The 21745-nt window shown below is 48.7% G+C and overlaps 2 protein-coding genes across 2 annotated transcripts in view; one reads left to right on the top strand and one right to left on the bottom strand.

The window, feature by feature from the left end:
• Window positions 1–5215, top strand: part of RAB5IF (RAB5 interacting factor) — an 11653-nt gene extending 6438 nt beyond the window's left edge. Inside the window, exon 4 of the mRNA XM_081033869.1 lies at window positions 868–5215. Within this exon, the coding sequence (XP_080889995.1) occupies window positions 868–909 (42 nt within the window). The 3' untranslated portion in view covers window positions 910–5215. The remainder of the gene's footprint in view (window positions 1–867) is intronic.
• Window positions 2383–21745, bottom strand: SLA2 (Src like adaptor 2; the record flags this gene model as incomplete). The annotated part of the gene is given in 10 exon segments (XM_081033867.1): window positions 2383–2448; window positions 2451–2574; window positions 2984–3116; window positions 4105–4254; window positions 12119–12222; window positions 13992–14078; window positions 14428–14527; window positions 17069–17202; window positions 19419–21008; window positions 21673–21745. Coding segments are annotated over 8 exon segments (855 nt in total). The 5' UTR covers window positions 17160–17202; window positions 19419–21008; window positions 21673–21745.

Genomic DNA, 21745 nt, shown 5'->3' with positions numbered 1-21745 from the left:
TTATTTGGCCATAAAAAGGAATGAAGAAGTGCTGACAGGTGGGGTACAATGTGGATGAACCTTGAAAACATCATGCTAAGTGAAAGAATCCAGACAAAATATGTTGAATGATTCCATGTATGTGAAATACCCAGAATGGGCAAATTCATACATACAAAAAGTTCAATTAGTGCTTGCCAGTAGCTGTGGGGGAGGGGAAAAGGGAAAGAACTGATCATGGGAACGTACTTTCTTTTGAGGGTGAAGAAAATATTCCAGAATCAGTTAGTGGTGGTATTTGCACACCTCTGTGAATATAACAAAAGCCTCTGAATTGTATACTTTATGGAACATAAATTATATCTGTCATTTTTTAAAATTTATGGACCTGAGCCAAAACCAATGAAATAAAAACCTCTGGGAGATGGCACCTGGGCATGTACATGTATGTATTTTTAAAGGTCCCCAGAGATGCAGTGGACAGCCAGTTTTGAGAATCTGTGCTTTTATTTGAGATGGCGCTGACAGGGCATGATAACGGTTCTGTTTTCACACTGGTCGCTAATCCCAACCCGTACCAGCAGTACAGTCTGCTTTACTGTAGCGTTTCCACCTCTCTAACTCCACTCCCTGGCGCTCGGGTTGCTGTTTGGTGGGAGGAGAGGCTTATTGGGGTCCCTTTGGGAGCACAGGTGGGTGGTCCTCGGCTCTGTTAGAGACAGCTTGGTTTCAGTGACGTTATTTAAGTCCCTAAGCAGATGATTCATTGAATAGCCCCTGGGAAACCCACTGTGCACACGTTCTTATCTGACATTCGTGTTTTGTGGTATAGGGGGCGGGGCCTGCCCTGCCCAGGTGACCTGTGCACATTGATTTTCTCCTTTCTAGGTCATCTGGATCATTTTCTACACAGCCATCCACTATGACTGATGGCGGAGTCCCACTGCTCCTCGTCTGGCCCGAAGGATCCTCCTAGTTACAGCACAGAAACATGATTATCGGGCCGCCCCAGCCATGTGGAACCTGGAAGACCCATGTTTCCTGGACCAAGAATCAGTGTGTTGGGCGTCAGTGTTTTCGGCAAGGGTTGTGACCTGAAACTTTTTAAAGAACCATCCACCTTTGGGGAAGTATTTCTCAATTGTCTATCACAGCCATTCCTTCTTGGATACCATCAAGAAACCTGTTTGCCGACTGGAGCTGTTGTTTAATTTGATGCACCTCTGGATCCGGATGAAACATTAAATTGTCTTCCTCACTTCTCCATCAGGTGTACAGTTTTTAAACTCTCAGTGGCATTTCAAGTCTTCTGAAACAGTATGGCAGTATGTGCATGGTTCCTAGCACAGTACAAGCATCTAACATCAGTTTCCATTGTAGAATGTTTTCAGATACTTGAATAAATCAGATCTTTAATGGACAACCTGTTGATATACCTGGTACAGCCTTTCCCACCTCACCTCTAGCCTGAGAGCCTAGCGGAAACACCAGAGGTGGTGCCCTCCCACCCCCAGCCCTCTTCCTTTTTCCTCTCCCTGCTCCCAGCAGCTCCAGCCAGGCCTCGTTCCTTTTCTGGCTTTGTGGAGAGAGGGCTTGCCGTTTCTGATGCCCTGTGCCCTGCCCAGCACTGAGAACCACACATGACTGACCCCATCGCAGTGCGCTAGGCTCAGAAGATGTCATGTTGCGTTTGGCCACAAGATGGCAAGGCACTGTAGCTGGTTGAGGCTTGGCCAGGTCTGAATGATAAGCCACAAAATGAAACAGATCTGAGAGCTACAACTGTCCAAAGAAGGGGTTAGATGGGGACATTTGAGAACCTGGACTGTCAGAGGTCCTTCTCTTTGCTCTGGGGTCATGGGGAGGCAGGACAGCCCAGGTTCTGTTGCTGTGGTGAACCATCCACCCCTCTGCTTTCCAGTCCCTTCTAGGCCACAGCCCTACCTTCTAAGGTACAGTAGTCGTCCAAGTGAGACGTATAACTGTTCCTTAAATGATTTTTTCTTCTTTGATCCTGGTGGTTGTTTCTACCTTGTGGGTGAGGCTGGTTAGCAGTGGGAGGAGGGGTTTGAATGGGACTCGGCTGGCAGGGGCGGAAGATGGTACTGGAAATCCCAAATTCGGGCACGACATCCGACCCCAGAGGAAGGTTAATCTCTTGGGAGCTCTGGCTCCACTCTCAACTGGTCTGTACTTGAACTAGAGGTTGCAGGTGGGGTCACGGCACTGGGAGGAGCTCAGTGATAAGCAACTTTCCGTTGAATCACTCTACATGGCTGTTTGCTTAGGGAGGACGTTAGTGACTTCTTAGGGCTGAGAGGAAGCAGAGGATATGGGGGACCCTGAATGTGCCTCTGTCCCTGCCCTCCCCTCACCCAGTGTACAGTCCCGCCTCTGGGGTGCTCAGTCAGGCTGAGCGGAGTTGGATTCTAGGTGCTGCAGCCTTGGTTCCCCTTTCGGCCTCTGCTTGGGGCTTTGGCATCGTCCAAGGAGATGTCGTCAGTCAGGCTGATGTAGGAGCTGAGGGCTTCCCGGAGCCCCTCGCTGAGGAGAGACGCCTCCCCCGTGGCAGATGCTTCAGAGAACAAGAGGGAGCTGTGCAGAGGGGAAGAGAGCTGGGTCAAGGAGCCTCGTCCTCCCTGCACTCACCACACGGTTCGCTGTTTTTCACGTCACTCGTGCTGGAAAACTCATGGCTCCTTGTTCCCTTTCATATCAAACTTCAGCTTGACTTCACTCAGGACTGGGACTGTCGCTTCTGTCCCACGTTGCCTGACCTTCCTTCCATGCTGGCCGCCATGGTGTCCACGCACGCCCCGTATCCATGGCTGCTTTCCTCCCTGCCAGCACCCCCTACACACCTGCTGAGCTGGGGCTGGCCTCTGTGAGCTCAACCAATGCTCACTGGCCCCCCAGTGTCCCTGAAGGAGGCAGGCTCATTCTGGGTTCCCCGGGGCAGGCCTTCCACCTCAGTCCCACCTTCACGTTCCAGGGGTCCTCTTACCTGTCTAGCTCTTTCCAGTTGAGGGGCGTCCTCTGCACAGTCACAGGTAGGGGGATGTCCTTGCCAGGGACTAGGACAGCTCTCCGCATGGCACAGGGCTCCTTGAGGGTGCAGCAGATGTCATCCGCCAGCTCTGCGGGGCACACCCAGAACCCTGACCTGGCTGATCACAGCCCCCGCCCTTACCCAACAGCTTTACACACTTGGCACATGGGGGCATGGTCTAAAAAGTGAGGGCACGGGCCCCAAGCTGTTGGTTTCCTGGAGGCTGAGATGCAGCCAGGTCATTCTGGGCGAGGTTTTGGGAGACTTAATTTACTATGATTTGGAGTAAGCTGATGGGCCTTTCTGAACCCAGTTTCTGGCTAGGAAAGTGCTTCAAGAAGAAGAAAGCTGGGGCGGCTGGATGGCTCAGATGGTTAGAGTGCGAGCTCTTAAAAACAAGGTTACGGGTTCAATTTCTATGTAGGATGGTGGACTGCGCCCCTGCAACTACCATTGAAAACAGCGACTGGACTGGGAGCTGAGCTGCGCCCTCCACAACTAGACTGAAGGACAATGACTTGGAGAGGATGGGCCCTAGAGAAACACACTGTTCTCCAATTTGAAAAAAAAGAAGACAGCTAAGGAATGTTCAATCTCTCCTTGTACTGTCAGTATCTGCTGCATGAGCAACCCTTCAGAAAACCCCTGACCAGTTTCCCCCGTTTTCCTCTCTGCCCCTTGACACTGTGCCCTAGTGACTACATCCTCCGGTACCTGTTACTGGAGGGCAAACACCAGAAAATGCTCAGAATCAACTGAATTGCACAACAGCAATAGCTCCGGGCCTGGTGTCTTGGGAGAGAACTGTGCCATCCACTGGGGGCTTTGCCTCCGAACCATAGCAGTGGGTGAGTGACTGGCCTGCGCTCACACAGGAGGTCTGTGCTGTCAGCGCAGGGGGTGAAGACGGCTCCCAGCCTGTTTCTTGGCACGGGGACTGGCATGAAGATAGGGGTGGCCCCTCTTCCCTCTGTCTGGATATTCTTGAGCAGGTAAAGTCTCGGAAGGGCACACTGTCGGCTCCCCCAAGACCCCACAACCCCATCTACGCTCACAGAGGCGGGGAAAGGCCATACCAGAGTAATGGTCCACTAGGGCCTCGAGTGAGGGGAAGGTGAGGCGTGGTGAGATGTACAGCCAGCCATTGTCCAGGCGCTGGATCCTGTAGTGTCTGATCCGGTCCCAGGATGCAGGGCGGCTGAGGCGGATGGACAGGGAATAACAGCCTGAGGAGGAAAGGGTCCAAGGTGGGACTGGCGCCCTGCTGGGACCCAGCCCCACCCAGGTTGGGAGGAAGAAGAGATGAGGTGGCCCCAGAGAATGGCCATGGGCCCAGACGGAAGGGAAGTGGGCAGGGGACGGACAAAGACTTGCTGTCTTGGTCATAAATGACCCCACGTTCATCATAGATAGGGCTCTTGTGAGGATGAAATGAGATGATGCACATGGCCCTCAGTACAGAGTCTGGCACAATTTAAGTGACTATTAAATGTTGGCTGTTATTATAAAGACTCAAGTGGGCAGAAGTGTTAGAATGTGGAAAATGTGTCAATAGATGGCAGTAAGGACGTGGAGAAATAGGAACTCTCTTACCCTGCTGGTGGAAAGATGAATTAGTACAAGCCACTTGGGAAACAGTTGGCATTAAATAGTGGAATGTGCACATACCTCAGAGCCCAGCAGTGCCACCCCAGCATGTTACCTTGGAAATGCACGAACAAGAATATTCTTAGCAGCATTGTTTGGAAAAGCCCAAAGCTGCAAATAGCCCATAAGCACTCAATAGAATGGTGTAATATAGAATGGAATACTACACAGCAATAAAAGTTAATAACCACTACACATATAAGCACAGATAAACCTTAAAAATAACAAGCAGAAGCAGCAAGTCACTGAAGCATACATTCAATATGATTCTATTTAAATAAAGGTCAAAGGCAGTCATGACTATTGCATAGAGATAACATGTATGGCAGAGCTATGAAGAAAATAACTGAATGATTAACAGTGAATCATGGAAGGGGCTTCAAAAGGATTGTTATTGTACAATTTCTTAAGCTGGTAAGTGGGTCCCTGAATGTTGGTTTTCTTATTAGTCTTTAACCTACATATGTATGTTATATACATTGATGTATGTGACAGAATTTTTCCAGTTTTGCTATAATAAAATGCACACGTTTAAAGTGTATAGTTTGACAGCTTTCAACAAAAATTTTAATTTTTACAAAAAGACTTGACTAGACAAGGAAAGCACATAGTTGAAAAATGAACAGAGAAAAAAGACAATGTAAAATCATAATATACAGGCCTCCAAGAGTTTCCAGCAGATAAGGATACATCTGGGAGCACTTGATAACTCTAAAGTGGGATTCATTTCTTAAGTCAACACTTCATCAAAGCCAAATGGGAAGAGGGTGCTTAGTGAAATAATATTCTGTTATTGGTATAATCTAATGATCTAAAGCTATCTGTGGCTTTCATTTATCGAGTGCTTACTATGTGTTCTATATGGACTATCTCATCTAATTCTCATAACTACCTTATGAGGTAGGTACAATTATGCCCACTTTACAGATAAGAAAACTGTGTCAGAGAACCTGGAAGAAGGAAAAGGCACTGATCCTGTCACTTAACCTTTCCCTGTGGAATGCCAACAAAAAGGCAAGAGTGAATCCCAAACCACAGGCATGGCTCAGTTTTAGGAAGCATTTATTTTGACGTGATCTAAACACTCCAATTAAAAGGCAGAGATTTTCAAATTGGATTTTAAAAAGTAAGACCCAACTATATGATAAACACACTTTGAATATTAAAACGCAGGCTAAAAGTAAACAAGAATGTATTACGCAAACAATCATAGGAAAACTGGAGTGGTTATAATGGTATCCAAGTAGAATTCAAGACCATGAATATTACCAGAGATATGAGGGACATATCAAGACATAAAAATCCTGAATTTGTATGCACCCAACTACAGAGATTCAAAATATATGAAGCAAAATGGACAATATTAACAGAAGAAATAGCCATCCATAATTATAACTGGAGATTTCAACATTCCTCCCTCAGCGCTTGGGATAGGACAGAAAATCAAGAAGGATGTAGAAGCCTTGTACAATACAATCAACCAACTTGACTTAATAAATAGAACACTGCATCCATCAACAATACACATTTTCTTTTAAGGACACATGAAATATTCAAGATAGACTACAGACTGGGTCATAAAAAAAATTTTAAAAAGACTGAGATCATTAACGGTATGTTCTCTGACCACAACAGAATGAAATTATAAATTATAATAACAAAAAGATACCTGCACAATCCCCAAATACTTGGAAATAACATAGGGATCGAAGAAGAAATCACAAGCAAAATTAGAAAATATTTTTAAATAAAACAAAAATTTGTGAGTTCAGCTAAGTCAGCTAAATCAGTACAGCTAAGATACAGTTGTAGCTTTAAATGCTTACAATTGAAGAATGGTATAAAATAAATTAAGCTTCCACCTTAAGAAGCTAGAAAAATAATTAAGTAGAAAGAAACAAAGACAAAGCAAAAATAAAATGGAAAACAATGGAGAAAAATCAAACCAAATGCTGATTTTTTGAAAAGATTGATAACATTGATAAACCTCAAACTAGACTGATCAAGAAAGAAAATAAAAACCACACAAATTACCAAAATCAGGAATGAAGGGGGGACATCACTATAGATCCTACCCACTAAAAGAGTAATAAGCACATTACAAGCAACTTTATTAAGAATATGTAAATTCCAATTTTACACAAACTCTTAAATATAAGAGAAGGGAACACTTCCCCTCCCAGGTTATGAGGCTAGCATTACCTTGATATAAAAACCAGACAAAAACATTACAAAAAAACCAATAGAGCAATGTCCCTCATATACATAGATTTAAAAAATTCTTTAAAAACTGTTAGCAAACTGAATCCAGCAAATATAAAAAGGATAATACATTATGACTAAATTGGCTTTATCCCAGGAATACAGGTTGATCTAAAAATTGAACATCAGTGTAATTCACTGTATTCGTAGAATAAAGGAGAAAAATATGATCACCTGAAGAAATGCAGAAAAATCATTTGACAAAATTCAACACCAACCCTTACAAACAACAGAAAACTATGAATAGAAAGTGTAATGTTTCCTATTGCAAGTTCAGTAAAAGCCATTTCAGATTTATGATCTCCAGAACTGTAAATCTGTGTTGTTTTAAGCCACTAAATTGTTGAACTCAAATCAGTGTGTCAGCAGGCCTATGTTGCTTCTGCAGGCTCTAGAGGAGAATCAATTTCTTTGCCCTCAAGTTCCTATAAACTACCTGCATTCCTTAGCTCATGGTCCCTTTCTCCATCTTCAAAGCCAGCAGCATGACATATGCCAGTGTCTCTCAAACTCTGACTCTCCTGCCTCCCTCTTGCAAAGATGCATGTGATTTCATTAGGTTTATCTGGATAATCCATGATAATCTCATCGCAAAATAATTACATCTATAAATTTCCAGGGATTAGAACCTGAATATCTTTTGGGGGGCTATTACTCTGCATGCCACAGAAAGGTACATTCTCTCAACCTGACATAGAGCATCTGAAAAATCTACAGTAATATCATACTTTAATGGGAAAGACTGAAGTTTTCCTTCTAAGATTGATGTGGATCCTGAGAAGGAATTTATCTGTTGAAATGGATTCCCCATGGTCAACCGAGGGCTCATTTGCCGACAGGGGTCCTCACATACTCTGTATACTGGGAAGAAACTCAGATTGAATTCTTGGCTTTTCACTCTATATGCCTTGCTTGTTTATACTGAGTCAATCACTGTTGGGAAGCCCCAGGTTCCTCTTTTGACCAATGGACTGAGATCTGTCCCATCCAACCAGAAATGCGCAATTAAATCCTCATTTGCATTTATACCAACCAATCAGAATGCATGATACTGACCGATCAGGTATGTAGAATTTGGAAAACTCACTTGCATAAAATTGGATCAATTAGGAACCTTCTCCATAAAAGGTGGCCTCCCCTTTATCTTGGCAGAGCGCACTTTCAGTTTCCACTGGAGCTTGTGTTTCCCTGGTTTGCAAACTGTTTCACCTGAATAAAGTCTCTCCTTTTCTACACCTCTGGGAGTTTTCGTTAACAATGGGAATAAAGCAAAACTGTTCTCTCACCACTTCACTCATTGTACTAGAGGTCCTAGCTAGTGTAATAAGGCAAGAAAAACAAAAGGTATATGAATTGAAAAATAAACTATTTATAAATAATGTGATCATATATGTAGAAAATTCTAAGGAATCTACAAAAAAAGCTACTAGAACAAATAGGTGAGTTTAGCAAGTCTATAGCATACAAAGACAATATACTTTGAGAAGTGTGGAGTAGAGTCCCTGCTTCCTTTTTCTTGCTCTCTACCTGATTCTGGAGGCCCCTTGACCTCTGTACCTTTAAGAAGAGTCTCTCTGGATCTGTGCTGTGACCCTGAAAAAGCGTTGTAGTTGGAAAAGGACTAAATATCTGAGAACAGGCCCCAGAGGCCAACCAACCCAGCTAACCTAAGTGACCAAGTCCCTACATCCTCTGCATGGTTCTTCAGCCACCCCACCCTGGCCACTGTCACCACAGTTGCTAGAACCAGGAAGGGTAGCTACTGAGGATGGGGCTGGTAGGCTCAAGGGTAATAAGCTCTGTCAAACCCATGTGGGGCTGTCAACCCCGTTGGGAGGACCGGTCACACACAAGGCTATCTGTGAGTGGCCTATATGCCTGGTATCCTGTTCCTTCTCACTGCATGCTCTGGCCAGTCCCAAATACCTCCTGTTCTCTTCCAGTTCCATCCAGGTCATCTCCTTTTTAACTCAGACTTCCTGGGTTCAAATTGCACACAGGGTCACATACTGTAACATCCCTATGCCCTATGCTCACTAACTGTGTCCTAAGCACATTATGGCCTCTCAGATCTCTTTCTTCATCTCTAAAGGGGGATAATCATTGACCAGATCGCCCCAAGGATTCAGGTGGTGAAGCAGGGAAACCATTTAGCAGTATCTGGCATGTAGCAAGCATCCAATAATGCTTATCAGGCCCCTGGTCCTTTGCTCATGCTGTTCCTTTTATATGGACTCTAGACGCTTCTCCAGACGCTGAGTAGGGTTCTTGGGAGCTCACAGGCCCCAGGTCTTCCTCCTTGTTCCACACACTGGCTTGAAGTCCTGCAGAATTCCCTTCACAGAGATACATCTGGACCGTGGGCCAAAGTAAAGCTGGTCCTGATACCACTCAGTCAACAGTTAACCTCTGTTATATATAACAAGATGCATTGTGTAAACATAAAACACATTGTCTCTTACTACTTAATTCTGGGTTCCCTAGACTGAAAGTGTGTTTTCAAACTTCAAAGAACATCAGAACCATCTGGAGAGCTTATGAAGGAAGCAGATTTCCGACCTCTGCACCCAGCAGTGCGATTCGGTAGGTGTGAGGTGGGGCCCAAGCATCTGCCCAGTCAAAAAGTTCCCCCGACAATTCCTGTACACTCGAGTCTGAGAACCCCTGCTCAAGGACATCACACGGGCCCCTAGAGCTGTGGTATCAAACAGTGTTTTGACCATAAACCACAGCATGAAACTTTACACTATGACCCAGGACACAAACAAAAGTTTGATGAAGCAATATTTTCCCCAACCCCAATCCTGAACCCTGATGTTTTCTGCTGTATTTCACTTCACTCACTGGTCCAGATCCACTAAATCTGAAATAGAGGGCCCTGGGTTTCAACCTCAGAATTACCTGGGGCTTTTGCAGATTCCAGGGCCCAGGCTAAACCCCTAACCCATTAAACCAGAAACTCTGTGAGTGCGTGCAGCTCCTCTACGTGATCTGAACGCGTAGTAGCCAAGGTAGAGATCAGCCAGCGGCTCTTAAAGTGGGGTCCCCAGACCACCAGCAGCAGCAGCAGCATCTCCTGTGAACTTGTTGGAGAGGCGAATTCTCGGGCCTCGCCCCACACCTACCAAATCAGAACTGCCGGGCCTGGGGCCAGCCGCTTGTTCTAACGAGCCCTCCAGGTGACACTGATGCCCACCCAGGTTGGAGACCCACTGAAGTAAACTGATTGCTTGGCCCACGGATGAGTCATGGCTTGCAGCTTGGTAAACTGTCCAAAAAGAAGCCCGGATGAGAGATCAGAAGTTAGTACCGGGGAAGCCTGCGCTTTTCCTGCAGAATTGGCAAATCTCTTCCTTTTCTGATCCTGAGAGCAAGGAAAAGTTCTGAGTCAAATCTAACCTTAATCCCAGTCACAAAGGGAATTCCTATCTGCTGTCTCCTTTATTTCTCAGCTATTTCCCCTTGTATATATGCCTTTTTAGGAAGCGGACAGAGTGGCGATAAGGGCTGGTGTCATACGGGGACTCTGGTCCCGCTCCCCGCACAAGAACACAGGCTATAGCGAGGCCAAAAAGGAACACCCGCAGAGCCATGGATAGGGGGTTCATACCACTATAGTCTCGCTGGCGGCTGGGTTGGAGACACAGGAAGCAGGGGCCACAATCTGCCGTCCCCTTCTCTGCCAACCAACCAACCCCTTGCTAACTGCAATCCGCACTTGCTAGCTCAGCCATGGCAGTATCTCAGCGGCCAATGGCTAACTGGTTACAGCTGATGGCCAACTAATCACAGCTGATGGCCATCTACTACCTGAGCCAGCACCTTTCCACGTGAGGCTGAGAGCCTGGAAATTGCTCTGTGGGACTCTGTCCCCACAGCTGGTCACTGTGTTCTTGGGGTTGAACCAGGCCAGAGATGGGGGTGGGGAGCTGAGCACGAAGCACTTCCTGTGGCTTTCACCAGGGCCCTGTCTGCAGTGCCCCTGCCCCAATCAGCACCACTGCTGTGGTTTCCTGTTTGCAGCTGCTGCACTCGGACCAGGCCCCCACCCCAGAAAGCCTATGGGTGTGCATGAAGGTGGGTTGCTGATGCTGCCTAGAAAATAGCAGGAGGGGCTGGGAGAAGTCAACTCAGGGAGCTCTCCAAAGGAGGGGAGGAAAGGTAAGGACTTGCTAGAGGGGTCTCAGGTGGGAGGCTGAGGATAGAGCAAAGGACCTGGAGAACCCATCACAGTTGGTTAAATTAGGGTGAGCACAGAAGGCTGGTCTTCACTCCTAAATATCTCCCCCAAGTCCACTACTGTGCTTACAGTTCCACCATTCTTGTCACATGTGGGCCTTTTTTGGGTGTCACAAGTGAGGTGAACCTTGGCTGGATTTGAATTCCAGCTCTGCACTTCTTAGCTGTGTCTCCCCAAGCAAACTGTTTTTCTTCTCTAAGCCTCAATTTCCTCATCTGTAAAATGGGGACAATGGAAGAACAACTCCCACAGGGTTGTTTGAAGGCATGGAAAGGGCCTAACAAATGTGGGTGCTGCCACTCCTTTAACATCCCTTTCTGTCCCTGCTGTAACGGACTCAGGGTGGCAGCTCAGAAGGAAGTGGGGGAATCAGAGACAGACTACATTAACTTTGTGTTTTGTTTGCAAAAGCCCTGCACCTGAGGTGGGAGAAGTCCTCTAAGAATGTGCAATGCAACACGTCCCTATACCTTTTCAGGCCTCTGTTTCCCCATCTGAACAGCAGAGATAAGATCATAAGGGGACTTCTAATGGCTTTTTTTTTTTTTTTTTTTGGCTCTTACTGTCTTGTCAGAGGCCTTGTCAACTTTTTGCCAGGAGATCAGGATCATGTGTCTTGGGAAGGAGGAATCATTGCTGTCAGGGCAGGGAAATCCTGCAACTATGCTCTATTACAAGTCCTAGTTGTGACGTGTTGGCTGAGCCTGGATCCCTACTGTGGGCCATTCATACCCACTTTTCGAAATAAATGCAGGTTATTGCTCTGTTGCTGATGGGTGTTCATGGCAGCAACATGGTGAACTGTCAGCCAGACTGGCCAATTCTAAGTCCAGGTACTCCAGCCCTTTGCACATGGCCTCCGACCTCTACCCCCAAGTCACGTCACACATTGGCTCGTGGCATTTAAGGGACAAGCCTGGGGCGGGGCTGTGCTTACCCACCTCTCCTGGTCTGGCTCTCCCGGATGAGAAAGGCCCCTCCACAGTTCCCAGGCAGCAGCAGCAGTTCCTCAGCTTTCTCCCGGCTCAGACCCTCATACAGCCACCTGGGGGAGAAGCAGAGAGGGGAACAAGAGTCACCCTGGAGGTGGATGGGCCAAAACTCTAAAGGAAACCGTCCTCCCTCTCTGGGGTTCAGAGTTCCACCTGTACCATGAAGAAATGGCCCCAAGTCTCAAAGGGCTCCCCAGGTTTGCCCTTCCGGTTCTGGTTACAGGAGGACAACCTCATGGGGTCAGGCCCAGGCTTTTCTGCTTGGAGACGTCCTTCCCAGGGTCCAGGGAGCTGAGGGCAAGTTGGGTGACCCTGGCCTCCTCTCACTGCCCAGGTCCCCCAGCACTCCTATGCTGTCCTCTCACTTTTCCAAGCCTTCACCTTTCCAAGAATTGCCCTGTTTTTCCTTTTTTTTTTGTTTGAATTTTAGAAAATATTTTATTTGAGCATTTTAAAGTTTAACTTTGTAGCCAAAGGTATGCGGGTGAGCCTTTATTCATTATCACTAAAATTTAACTATTATTAAAGCTTATTTGTGGACAGAAAGGTTGGAGCTCAAATGTTGAAGATATTCTAAAATTTTGGAAGAAAACACGTAGCCCTTCAATCACCATACATGCCCCCCAAAGCACAGCTCTTCCACAATCCTACTCCTCGGTGCCTCTTTCCTGCTGGAATTTTCATTCCCCAGATTCCATGTTTTCTTTCCTCTTTTCACTTAACCTCTCACCTATACATGCCCGTGAAGGACTTAACTGCAATGGGCAGTTCAGAGGAGTCTGGCAGGAATTTTTTAGTTTACTAGTCCATCAGCCTCCTAAGCCCCCGGGGTCATGCCCTGTGGTCCCAGCAAAGCCTACAGAAGCTGATTGGATAGAAATGGCTGCCTCCCTGTCATTTTGTGAAATTCCAGTCAAAGCCAGCGTCAGGATTGAGTTGATTCCAAGTAAATAAATTAGAGAAGCTGCGATTTGCTTGGTGCCAGCAGCAAACTCAGCCTAGTTTTATAGTAAATAAGTCATTCTGGTTGACTTATGAAAATTATCATGTCTGTGAAAACTGAGGATGTAAATGAAGGAGTGGCAGGGAAGGGGGCTCTTGGAGGTCGTCAGTGTTCCTTGGCTTAAACTTAGTGCCACGCTATGGATTCCTCCAGCCAGGAGGCCCAGGGCACCAGGAAACACGTGGCAAGGTGGGCTTCAGCCAGCTTGCAGACAACCTCTGTGCGAGGACACCTGTGTCACTTTCACCAGCCAGACACACGTGAGCCTCAGAACAGGGGTGTCATCCAGTGCTGGAGCCACACTTTCTCTAAGAACTGAAAAGCAGCTGTCACAGCAGTGTATATACGCAGGGACACATTCCTAACTCAGGTGGATCCCACGGAAAGGCAGTGCACTTCCTATCTCCTGGCATAGAATCCGCTCTGGAGTCAGTTTCTTTTGTCACTCCTTCTTGGTGAGAGATGGCTCGCGCTTGGTAAGAGACCCTGTGTCCCATGCCTGGCCCTCCCTGGGAAGCACCTCTTGGAAAGGCAGGCCTATCACGTGGGGAGCCAGCCCCCCGTTTTCTTGCCGCAGGACATTTATGCAGGCTGCTCCCATCGGCAAGTCCCTTCCAGCATTCTCCAGCACCACATTCCTGCCGGAGTCTGTCCTCTGGTCTCCCAAGTCTCACGGGAAGATGTGAGAATGTTAGCTGCTGCTCCACCTGAGGGCAGGGCCTGGGCCTGATTCTCATCTGTCCCCAGCTTAGCTCAACACAGGACTGGGCAGAAAGGACTGTACAGCCAGACTTGGCGGGACCTGCGGTGGGAACTCACCCATGGGAGATTTTGGCCACGTGGACGCTGGGGATGCTGTACTCTCTGCCTGAGACCTCCGACAGCACCGTCCACCAGTCTCCATCCCTGCAAAGAGAAAGGATGGGACCCCTCTCAGAAGGCCCAAGGCCCAGAAACGGCTCTTGTTAGGATTTACAGGGACCCTCCTGAATTTCCCAGACGTCCTTGCACCAGACAGGACAGGTACCTCGTGGGTGGTAGATGGCATACTCAGGGGCCCCTGTACAGCTGTCCTCCCACTGCTTCTACCTGCAGGTGTGTCAAACTGCCTGAAATCCTACCTTGAGGACCAGGTGGAAGCACAGCACCAAAGGCCATGCTCTTTTCTCCTGGAGGGAGGGGCCCCTTCTCCCATCAGTGCATCTTCAGGTATCAGGAGCAGAACACCCCGCCTAGTGCCTGTGGAAGGACTTACTCAGAGATGATGGTCAGTGGCTCCCCCAGTCTCAGTGACAGCTCTGCCTGCTCGCCTACTGGAAAAGTGCCCAGAGCCACGGCTGTGGCCTTCTTCCTCTCTGGATGGAGACAGAGATGGTCACCGTCTTGACCAGCCCTCCCTCCAGACATGAGGTCTGGCGGAGTCTGGGCTCCCACCAGCACCCCTCCCACACGCGCTAGACACACGTGGAGATCCCCACGGTGACCCACGACAGGAGCTCCTCAGAGCCCAGGGGACTCTCGGAACTGTCTGCAGCACAGGGCCTGGCCATCCCACAGTGCAGGGAAATGCCTGATGCCCGAATAATGACACAAGCAAGGCTCGTGGAGGGCGTTCTCTGAGAAGCGTGGAACCAGGTGGCCGTGAAAGGCCCCTTTCCCTTCCCGGAAGCCCTGGCTTTGCGCCCCTAGGAGCCACGGAGCCGCACGTGCTGTCCCCTCGATTGGCCCCCTCCACCTGGCTCACTTACCTTCATCCTTCACTCCCCGGAAGAAATGACCCTTCCTTTGGGAAGCCTTCCCTGATGAACCCCTCAGCACACATCCTTAGTCAGAATCCCTTAACACACACTGTTGCCAAAATCCAACACAACTGTAATTGATTATTGGTTAAGCACCTGTTTCTGGGACTTGCCAGTCCCTGCAATATCTTGTTCACTGCTGGGAAGCCTGGTCCTGTACAAGGCCTGGCATGTGGTAGAGCCTTAGATTTGGGACAGATGCAAGGCTGATGGACACTAATGACTCATGGGAGGGGTTGCCCCAAATCCATGCTTCTGCTGGGACCAGAGGTAGACCTACCGAGGCCCATCCTTCCCTTGGAGACCCTGACAGAGGGGGAAACAACGTTCCCCTCAGGTCCTGCAGGTAGGAAGGGCCCCAGGTCACCTGCAGGGGGGCAACCCCCCCTCGGTAGCCTGCGCATGACTCAAAGCAGACTTGGGGTTGCTGCCTGTGGCTACATTCGGAAGAAACGAGATGGAGGTCGGTGTGGTTTCCAGGTCTCTTCCTGCTGGGTCTGCTGGGCCCCAGGCTCTTGGCGCAGACCGAGTGGCTAAAAGGAGGCAGCTGCCTCCTCGTCAGGCGTCCTGCAGGGCCAAGGGCCTCCATGCCTGTCGGGCCTGAAAAGGCTGGTGTCAGGGAGATGAGGACACGGGGCTGAGTTGTGGGAAGGGAGCCCCAGCTATTGCAGGGGAGCTTTTCGATTGGGGCCAGCTCCTGCCAGACACCGCGGTGCAGACACTTGGCTCTGCAGTCTCCTAGTTCTGTTCAAGTGTGTGTACAGCGCTTCCTCCTAAAAGTGCTGCTCGGTGTGGGGTAATCTTGTTATCTGTGATGGTGAATTTTATGTCTCAATGTGGCTAGGCCACAGTTCCCCGATATTTGGCCAAACACCAGTCCAGATGTTGCTATGAAGGTATTTTTTAGATGAAATTAACACTTAAATCAACAGACTTTGAATAAAGCAGATCACCCTCCATAATGGGGGTGGGCCTCTTCCAGTCAGCTGAAGACTTTAAGAGTAACAGACTGAGGTCGTTTGCGGAAGTGGGAATTCTCCTCCAGACTCCGCTCTGGAATTCTGCAGCATCAACTCTTCCCTGGCTCTCCCGCCTGCTGGCTTGCCCTGCAGATTTCAGGCTTGCCAGCCCCACAACTGTATGAGTCTATTTCTTAAAATAAATTACCTCTGTGTCTACACACACACATACCCCAACCCCACCCCATTGGTTCTGTGGTTGTTTCTCTGGAGGACTCTGACGAATACATCAATTATCAAACCCCAAATCAGGATGTGATTTGAGAAGGGACTTGTGGGGCTATTTTGGGGAATGAGAAACAAACCGAGGACTGTAGTTTTGACATGAAAATATTAGAATTTATTTTGATTGTCTAACTGTCCTAAAAAAACAGTTTTAGTCAAGGCGATCTTAGAAAACCACTGGCATAGGTTCAGCACAGGCATTGTGTGTGCTAATTTTTTCCATTTGCCACAGCTGTAATTTTGCTTCAAGCATTTCACAGCACCTCAGGATAAGAGGAGAGACTGGCGCACCTCTATCCACGCAGAACTTCCTGTGATGACGGAAATGTTCTATAATTGTGCTGTCCAATTAAGGGAGCAACGGGCTTTGAGCGTTTGAAATGTGGCTAGTGTGACTGAGGAGTTGAATATATAATTGTATTACATTTAAACTACTTTTAGCTTACATTTCAATAGCTGCCTATGACTAGAGCCTACGGTAATGGTAACGTACAGGGTAGCTATGGAGAACTACTGAAATGCGGTTGGTCTTAGTTGCCAGCTCAGTCTCTAAATAAACTGCTGGAGGAGGGGGCAAGCCTTACGGGACACCTGGGGGACAATCACGCCCTCCTGGTTATCACCTGTCATTCTCTCACATGGTTACTTTACCTGGTTGTCAGATGTTGACTGTGCAAATGTAAGCCCCACAGGAGCAGGGGCCCTGCCTGTATGGCTCACAGGGGAGGGCCTGGCGTACAGCAGGCAGGCACTCACTGACACTTGAGCTGTGTCAGAGAGGCTGGTCAGGGAGGCCCAGTGCAGCCCCACAGTGCCTGCGGAGGGCCTGGCGGTCCTGGGCCCTGTCACCTACCTGCTGGCACGGGCATGGGGTACTGCTCTTGGACAGAGGAGCTCGGGCTTGGGCGTGGCAAGGTTTTCACTCTGCTGGGTTGACTTCCCATCGTTCCTCAGCAGAACTCTCTGAAGCACATCGTTGAGAGAAATCTGAAAGAGATACTGGGTTGGGGGCAGAGCTCTGGCTCCAGGGCAGGTCCCCAGAGAAACCCTCTCTCCCTGGCTCCACCCTGCTGACCGCCTTGCTGAGGCATGTGAATAATCTTCCTCCCATCAGGACCAGGCTCCTGACTCTGAAGGCTGTCTGCAAACTGGACCGTTTTCTCTGCATCCCATCTTTACAATGTTGCTGCCAGGCTGTGTTCTGTCTCCGGACCTTTGTGTATGCGGTGTACCCTCCCACTAGAGAGAATATCCTTTTTCCCCTTCGGGCCTGTCCCGATCCCATCCTTCCCCGGAAGTTTGCCCCATATCACTCAGCCTTCGCTGGTCATTCCTATGGCCTACTCAGAACCATCTCCTGACCTGGGTGATGGGACAATGACAGGACAGAGTTCACTCCAGGCATACCAGGACTGATGGCTAGGGTCAGAGGTGGGCAACGGGGATCTGAGAGGGTTTGGGGCTGGTGTCACAACAGGCTAAGGAGATACTGAGCAGTTACTGTGTCACAGGGGAAAGTAAGATGAATGGAAGGCTATATGACACAAGGCTTTGGAGGATTGGCTGTCGAGCCACTTCCCCTCTCTGCCTCCATTTCCTCATCTGAAAAATGGGGATAACAATACATAACATATGGGTGTCAGAGATAGTGCATGTGAAAAGCATGGACAGGGCCTGCTTTTCTTTTATCATGACCTGAATGTCACTTCACCACAGGCTGCTCCTGCACAGGCTGCTCCTGGGAGCCTCTCTCTCTCTCTCCCCCCACCGCTCCCTCCCAGGGAATATCTTTCCTGGGTGGCATGGTAGCATGAGTGATTAATTCAGACCAACCAGGCAGGAGCTGTGAGACCTCAGGAAAAGTATGTAATGTTTGTTTCTGAGTCTCATCTGTGAATCAGGGATAATACTGAGTCCACAGGGCTGGGGGGTGGGGGTTAGGGAGGAGTAGAGGAGCCTGGTACAGAGTGGGTGCTCGGTAAGTTTCCTTTCCCCTGCTTCAGCAAGACAGTCACCACAATCACCAACTGCACTAAACCCAGAAACTTCTTCCCGCTGCAGGTGGAGCTGGGGGATGGGCCCGAGGGAGGTAGAACTGCACTCAGGCTGGAAGCCCCCAGCATTCTCTGCTAGTTTCCTTCTCCTGGCCTGGCCAGAAAGCCTCCTGGGGGGCAAAATGAAGACAATGGGGTGGGCAGGCCTAAAAGGAGGAGGTATTAGTCAGGTCACAACTTTGAAGAGAGAAAACCTGATCATTACTTAGAGACGTAGTTGAACACGCTTATGGCGCTTTCTAGGGGACCTGGGCCAGTGAGTGGATGGAGTTGGTCAAGAGCAGCTGAGACCAGCATATTGCCCACAATTGTGTTTTTTTTAAACATTTTTTAGTAGTTTCAGGTGCACAAAACAACGTAACAGTTAGACATTTATATCCCTCACAGTGTCAACCCCCGCCCCCCATCCACTACCCCTCTGACATCGCACAGAGCCATTGCATTTCCACTGTCTCTATTCCTAATGCTGTCCTCCGCCTCTTGTAAGTACATATGTATATATGTAAAATTGTAGTGGACATTCAACCACAACTGGTTTTTGATCATATCACTTGATCCTTTGAGAGGTCGGCAGGGTTTGAATCCCATTCAGATACAAGGACCAGGGTCCAGAGAGCACGACCTCGTGCTGTCACGTAGCTGGTTAGTGCAATTCGCGTCTTTGTGTTTTTGTGCTTCGGAAGATAGTTTCTCAGCAGTGGAGTAAGAGTGATGAATCTGGATTGAGCTAAAGGGAGACCTCCTTCTCTTTCAACTGAGAAATATCACCCTCTTGGGAGGAACTGACGACTCTAGAGTTGAAAGTGTTTTCAGATTATAATCCAGACTCCTATTATTCATTGACGATAGAAGGCTGGGGCCCAGAGAGTCCCCCAAAGTCACACAGCAAGTTGGTAACTGAGATGGGACCAGAGTGGGCACACAGGCAAGCTGGAGGGAACAACATAATTCCCCAGAGGACAGAGGTGGATGGGGAGGCCTCGGTTCCTTCAGGGACCCTCAGAAACCACTTCTCTTACTTACAGCCTCAGAACCACTCCTCCTTCTCCTTAAGCTTTTCTCCCCAACCATAAAGCCCAGTCCCAGTCTGAGGGGACCATCCTGCCTCACAGTCCCAAGGCCACTGAAAACAAAAACAAGCATACTTACTGGTTTCCTGTCATCAGAGGGTTGGGATGGGGGCTCAGCTAAGACACGTTTTGGCTGGAGATTAGGGCTTTGGGGGGCCCTTCTGGAAGTCTGCCAACATCCTCAGTCCTAGGACCTCCAGGACCTTCGCGGTCTGGAAGAATCTTCGGGGAGAGGCTCTCGGTATCGCTTTGGGCAGCTCTGCATCTGCCTGTGGTCAGCAGTTTGTCCACCTGGGATGGGACAGGAGCCCCGTGCTCTTGAGAGACCAACTGGGCAGCCCTCTCAAGCACAACCCAGCCAGGGAAGATGCCCCAGAGCTCTCTGAGCTGTCACAGGGTCCTTAAGGCTCCTGGCTTACATCTGCACGCTCTGTGGTTCTCACAACCACTCATTTCCTCTGACGGCATCACAGACCATCGAGGAGCCACCTTCCCCAAGTTCCTGTTTCTAGGGGAGAAGTGGCTGCCTCATCATGATCCTGGAGGGACGTTCTTTCTTCTCTGGCTTTCCAGCTTGGTCTTGCCCCAGGAACACAGAAGTGTGGTAAATAAAGTTTCCCATACTTACCAGATCGTAGTTACCTGAGGGGGCTCGTTAGTATAAGATTCCCGGGGTCCTCCCACATCTGAATCCAAGTCACCAGAGCAGCCTAGGAATCTGAATTTTCAACACTCCAAGCGATTCCTATGACGGGCAAGTCTGGGGAGCACCACCTTGGTGGGATGTGTCCCAATCTTTAACGTGTACAGGAATCATCCATGGATCTTGTTAAACAGATTCGGGTTTGGTGGGTCTGGGGGTGGGGGTTCAAGATCCTGCATTGCTAACTACTCCCAGGTAACACCCACGTTGCTGGTCTGGGGACCACACCTATGGTCAGTGGTTTTCCAAGTGTGGCCCCCAGGCCGGCAGCCTCAGCATCATTCAGGAATTTGTTAGACATGCAGATTCTCGGGTCCCATCTCAGACCTACTGCAGCAGAAATCCTGTGGGCGGAGCCAACGTTTTCACAGGCCCTCCAGCAGACTCTTGACGCATCCCCCCAGCTTGGGAATCACTCAGCCAGGATAAAGAAATCGCTGATAGAATTGTCTTTGTGGTGTTCCCTTCAGTCACTGAAACTTAATAAAATGCCTAGACCGTTAAAATCTCAATAACCACTCACTTGCCTTTTCATTAGGGGGATGAGCACTCTTGGAGCCAGAAGCTTTTTAACACAAAATGGTCCACTGCGCTCACGTAGTTCCTGACTCCAGCTCAAACTACAAAGCCCTTTGGGGGCCTGCCCAGCCAGGGCACACTCCAGCTCAGGTTCTTCCTCTCTCCCAGGGAAGGCTGCTTTGAGATTTAACTCTGGGCATTTGGCGTGGAGAGCTGAAAGAGCCAGAGCGGTGGTGCAGCCTCTGTAAATTTTAACCAGGGTATTTGAATGGGTGACGGCCACTCAAGGATGTGGCTCGTGGCAGGGAGGGGGGAATGAGCACAGCCTCACCCTCTTGCTCCTGCCTGCATACCACTCGGTGTCCATCATCTTATTTGACAGGTACAGTTTCAGACCGCTCTCAAGGTGAGGTCCATGAATGAGGCAAGAAGTAGGGAATCTCTGGTCTCAAAAAAGAAAAAAAAAAAAATCCCACATATACTCCCATACTCCCTTACCACTCATGGCGTCATCTAAAAATGAGTTTAAAAGCTTAGATCTGCTGCTTATTAGTTTTGTGACCATTTCCATAAAGTGGAATTAGTGTGTATCTCACTGAGTCAAAAGAAGGAAACATGCAGGAAGGTGTTAAGGGCTCAGCCTATGGTAAGTTCTTAATAAAATATGGGAAGAACTGGGAACTTATTATCATGTGCAATCTACCTGGCCACTTCCTTGCCTCTCACAAAGCAGGCACCTAAGATTTTTTTGGATTAAACAGAAAGAAAGGAAATGAAAATGAGAAAAGGAATGAGTGTGGTTAAGGGCCAATCAGGTGCAGTCAGCTGGGGCCTGACTCCAGGCACAGGCTATGGTCGGAAAGCAGGCAACCATCCACGCCGTGTGGTCAAAAAGGCTGCAGTAATGTGGGTTTTAAGAGCAACTGTGACCATCAGCCACCTCTGCCTCCGGAACTCGGTGTGGGCCTGCAATGTCAGGAACTGTTTGGTGACCTGCATCTGTCCATGTGCACGTGTTTCATCTCCTGTGTCATTTTACAACTTTCTCCCCCGGACACAACCACCTTGTTGTATGACTGCAGCAGCAGCTCCTGGATCATTCAAAACTGACCTGAGATGGTGGCCTCCTGAAATGGTTCTTGGTGGGTACAAAGACAGCAATTTCTGGAGAAACACAGCCCAGC

The sequence above is a fragment of the Rhinolophus hipposideros genome (assembly GCF_964194185.1).
Source record: "Rhinolophus hipposideros genome assembly, chromosome: 22".
Taxonomy (NCBI): Eukaryota; Metazoa; Chordata; class Mammalia; order Chiroptera; family Rhinolophidae; genus Rhinolophus; species Rhinolophus hipposideros.
This window is presented reverse-complemented; position numbering and strand designations above follow the sequence as displayed.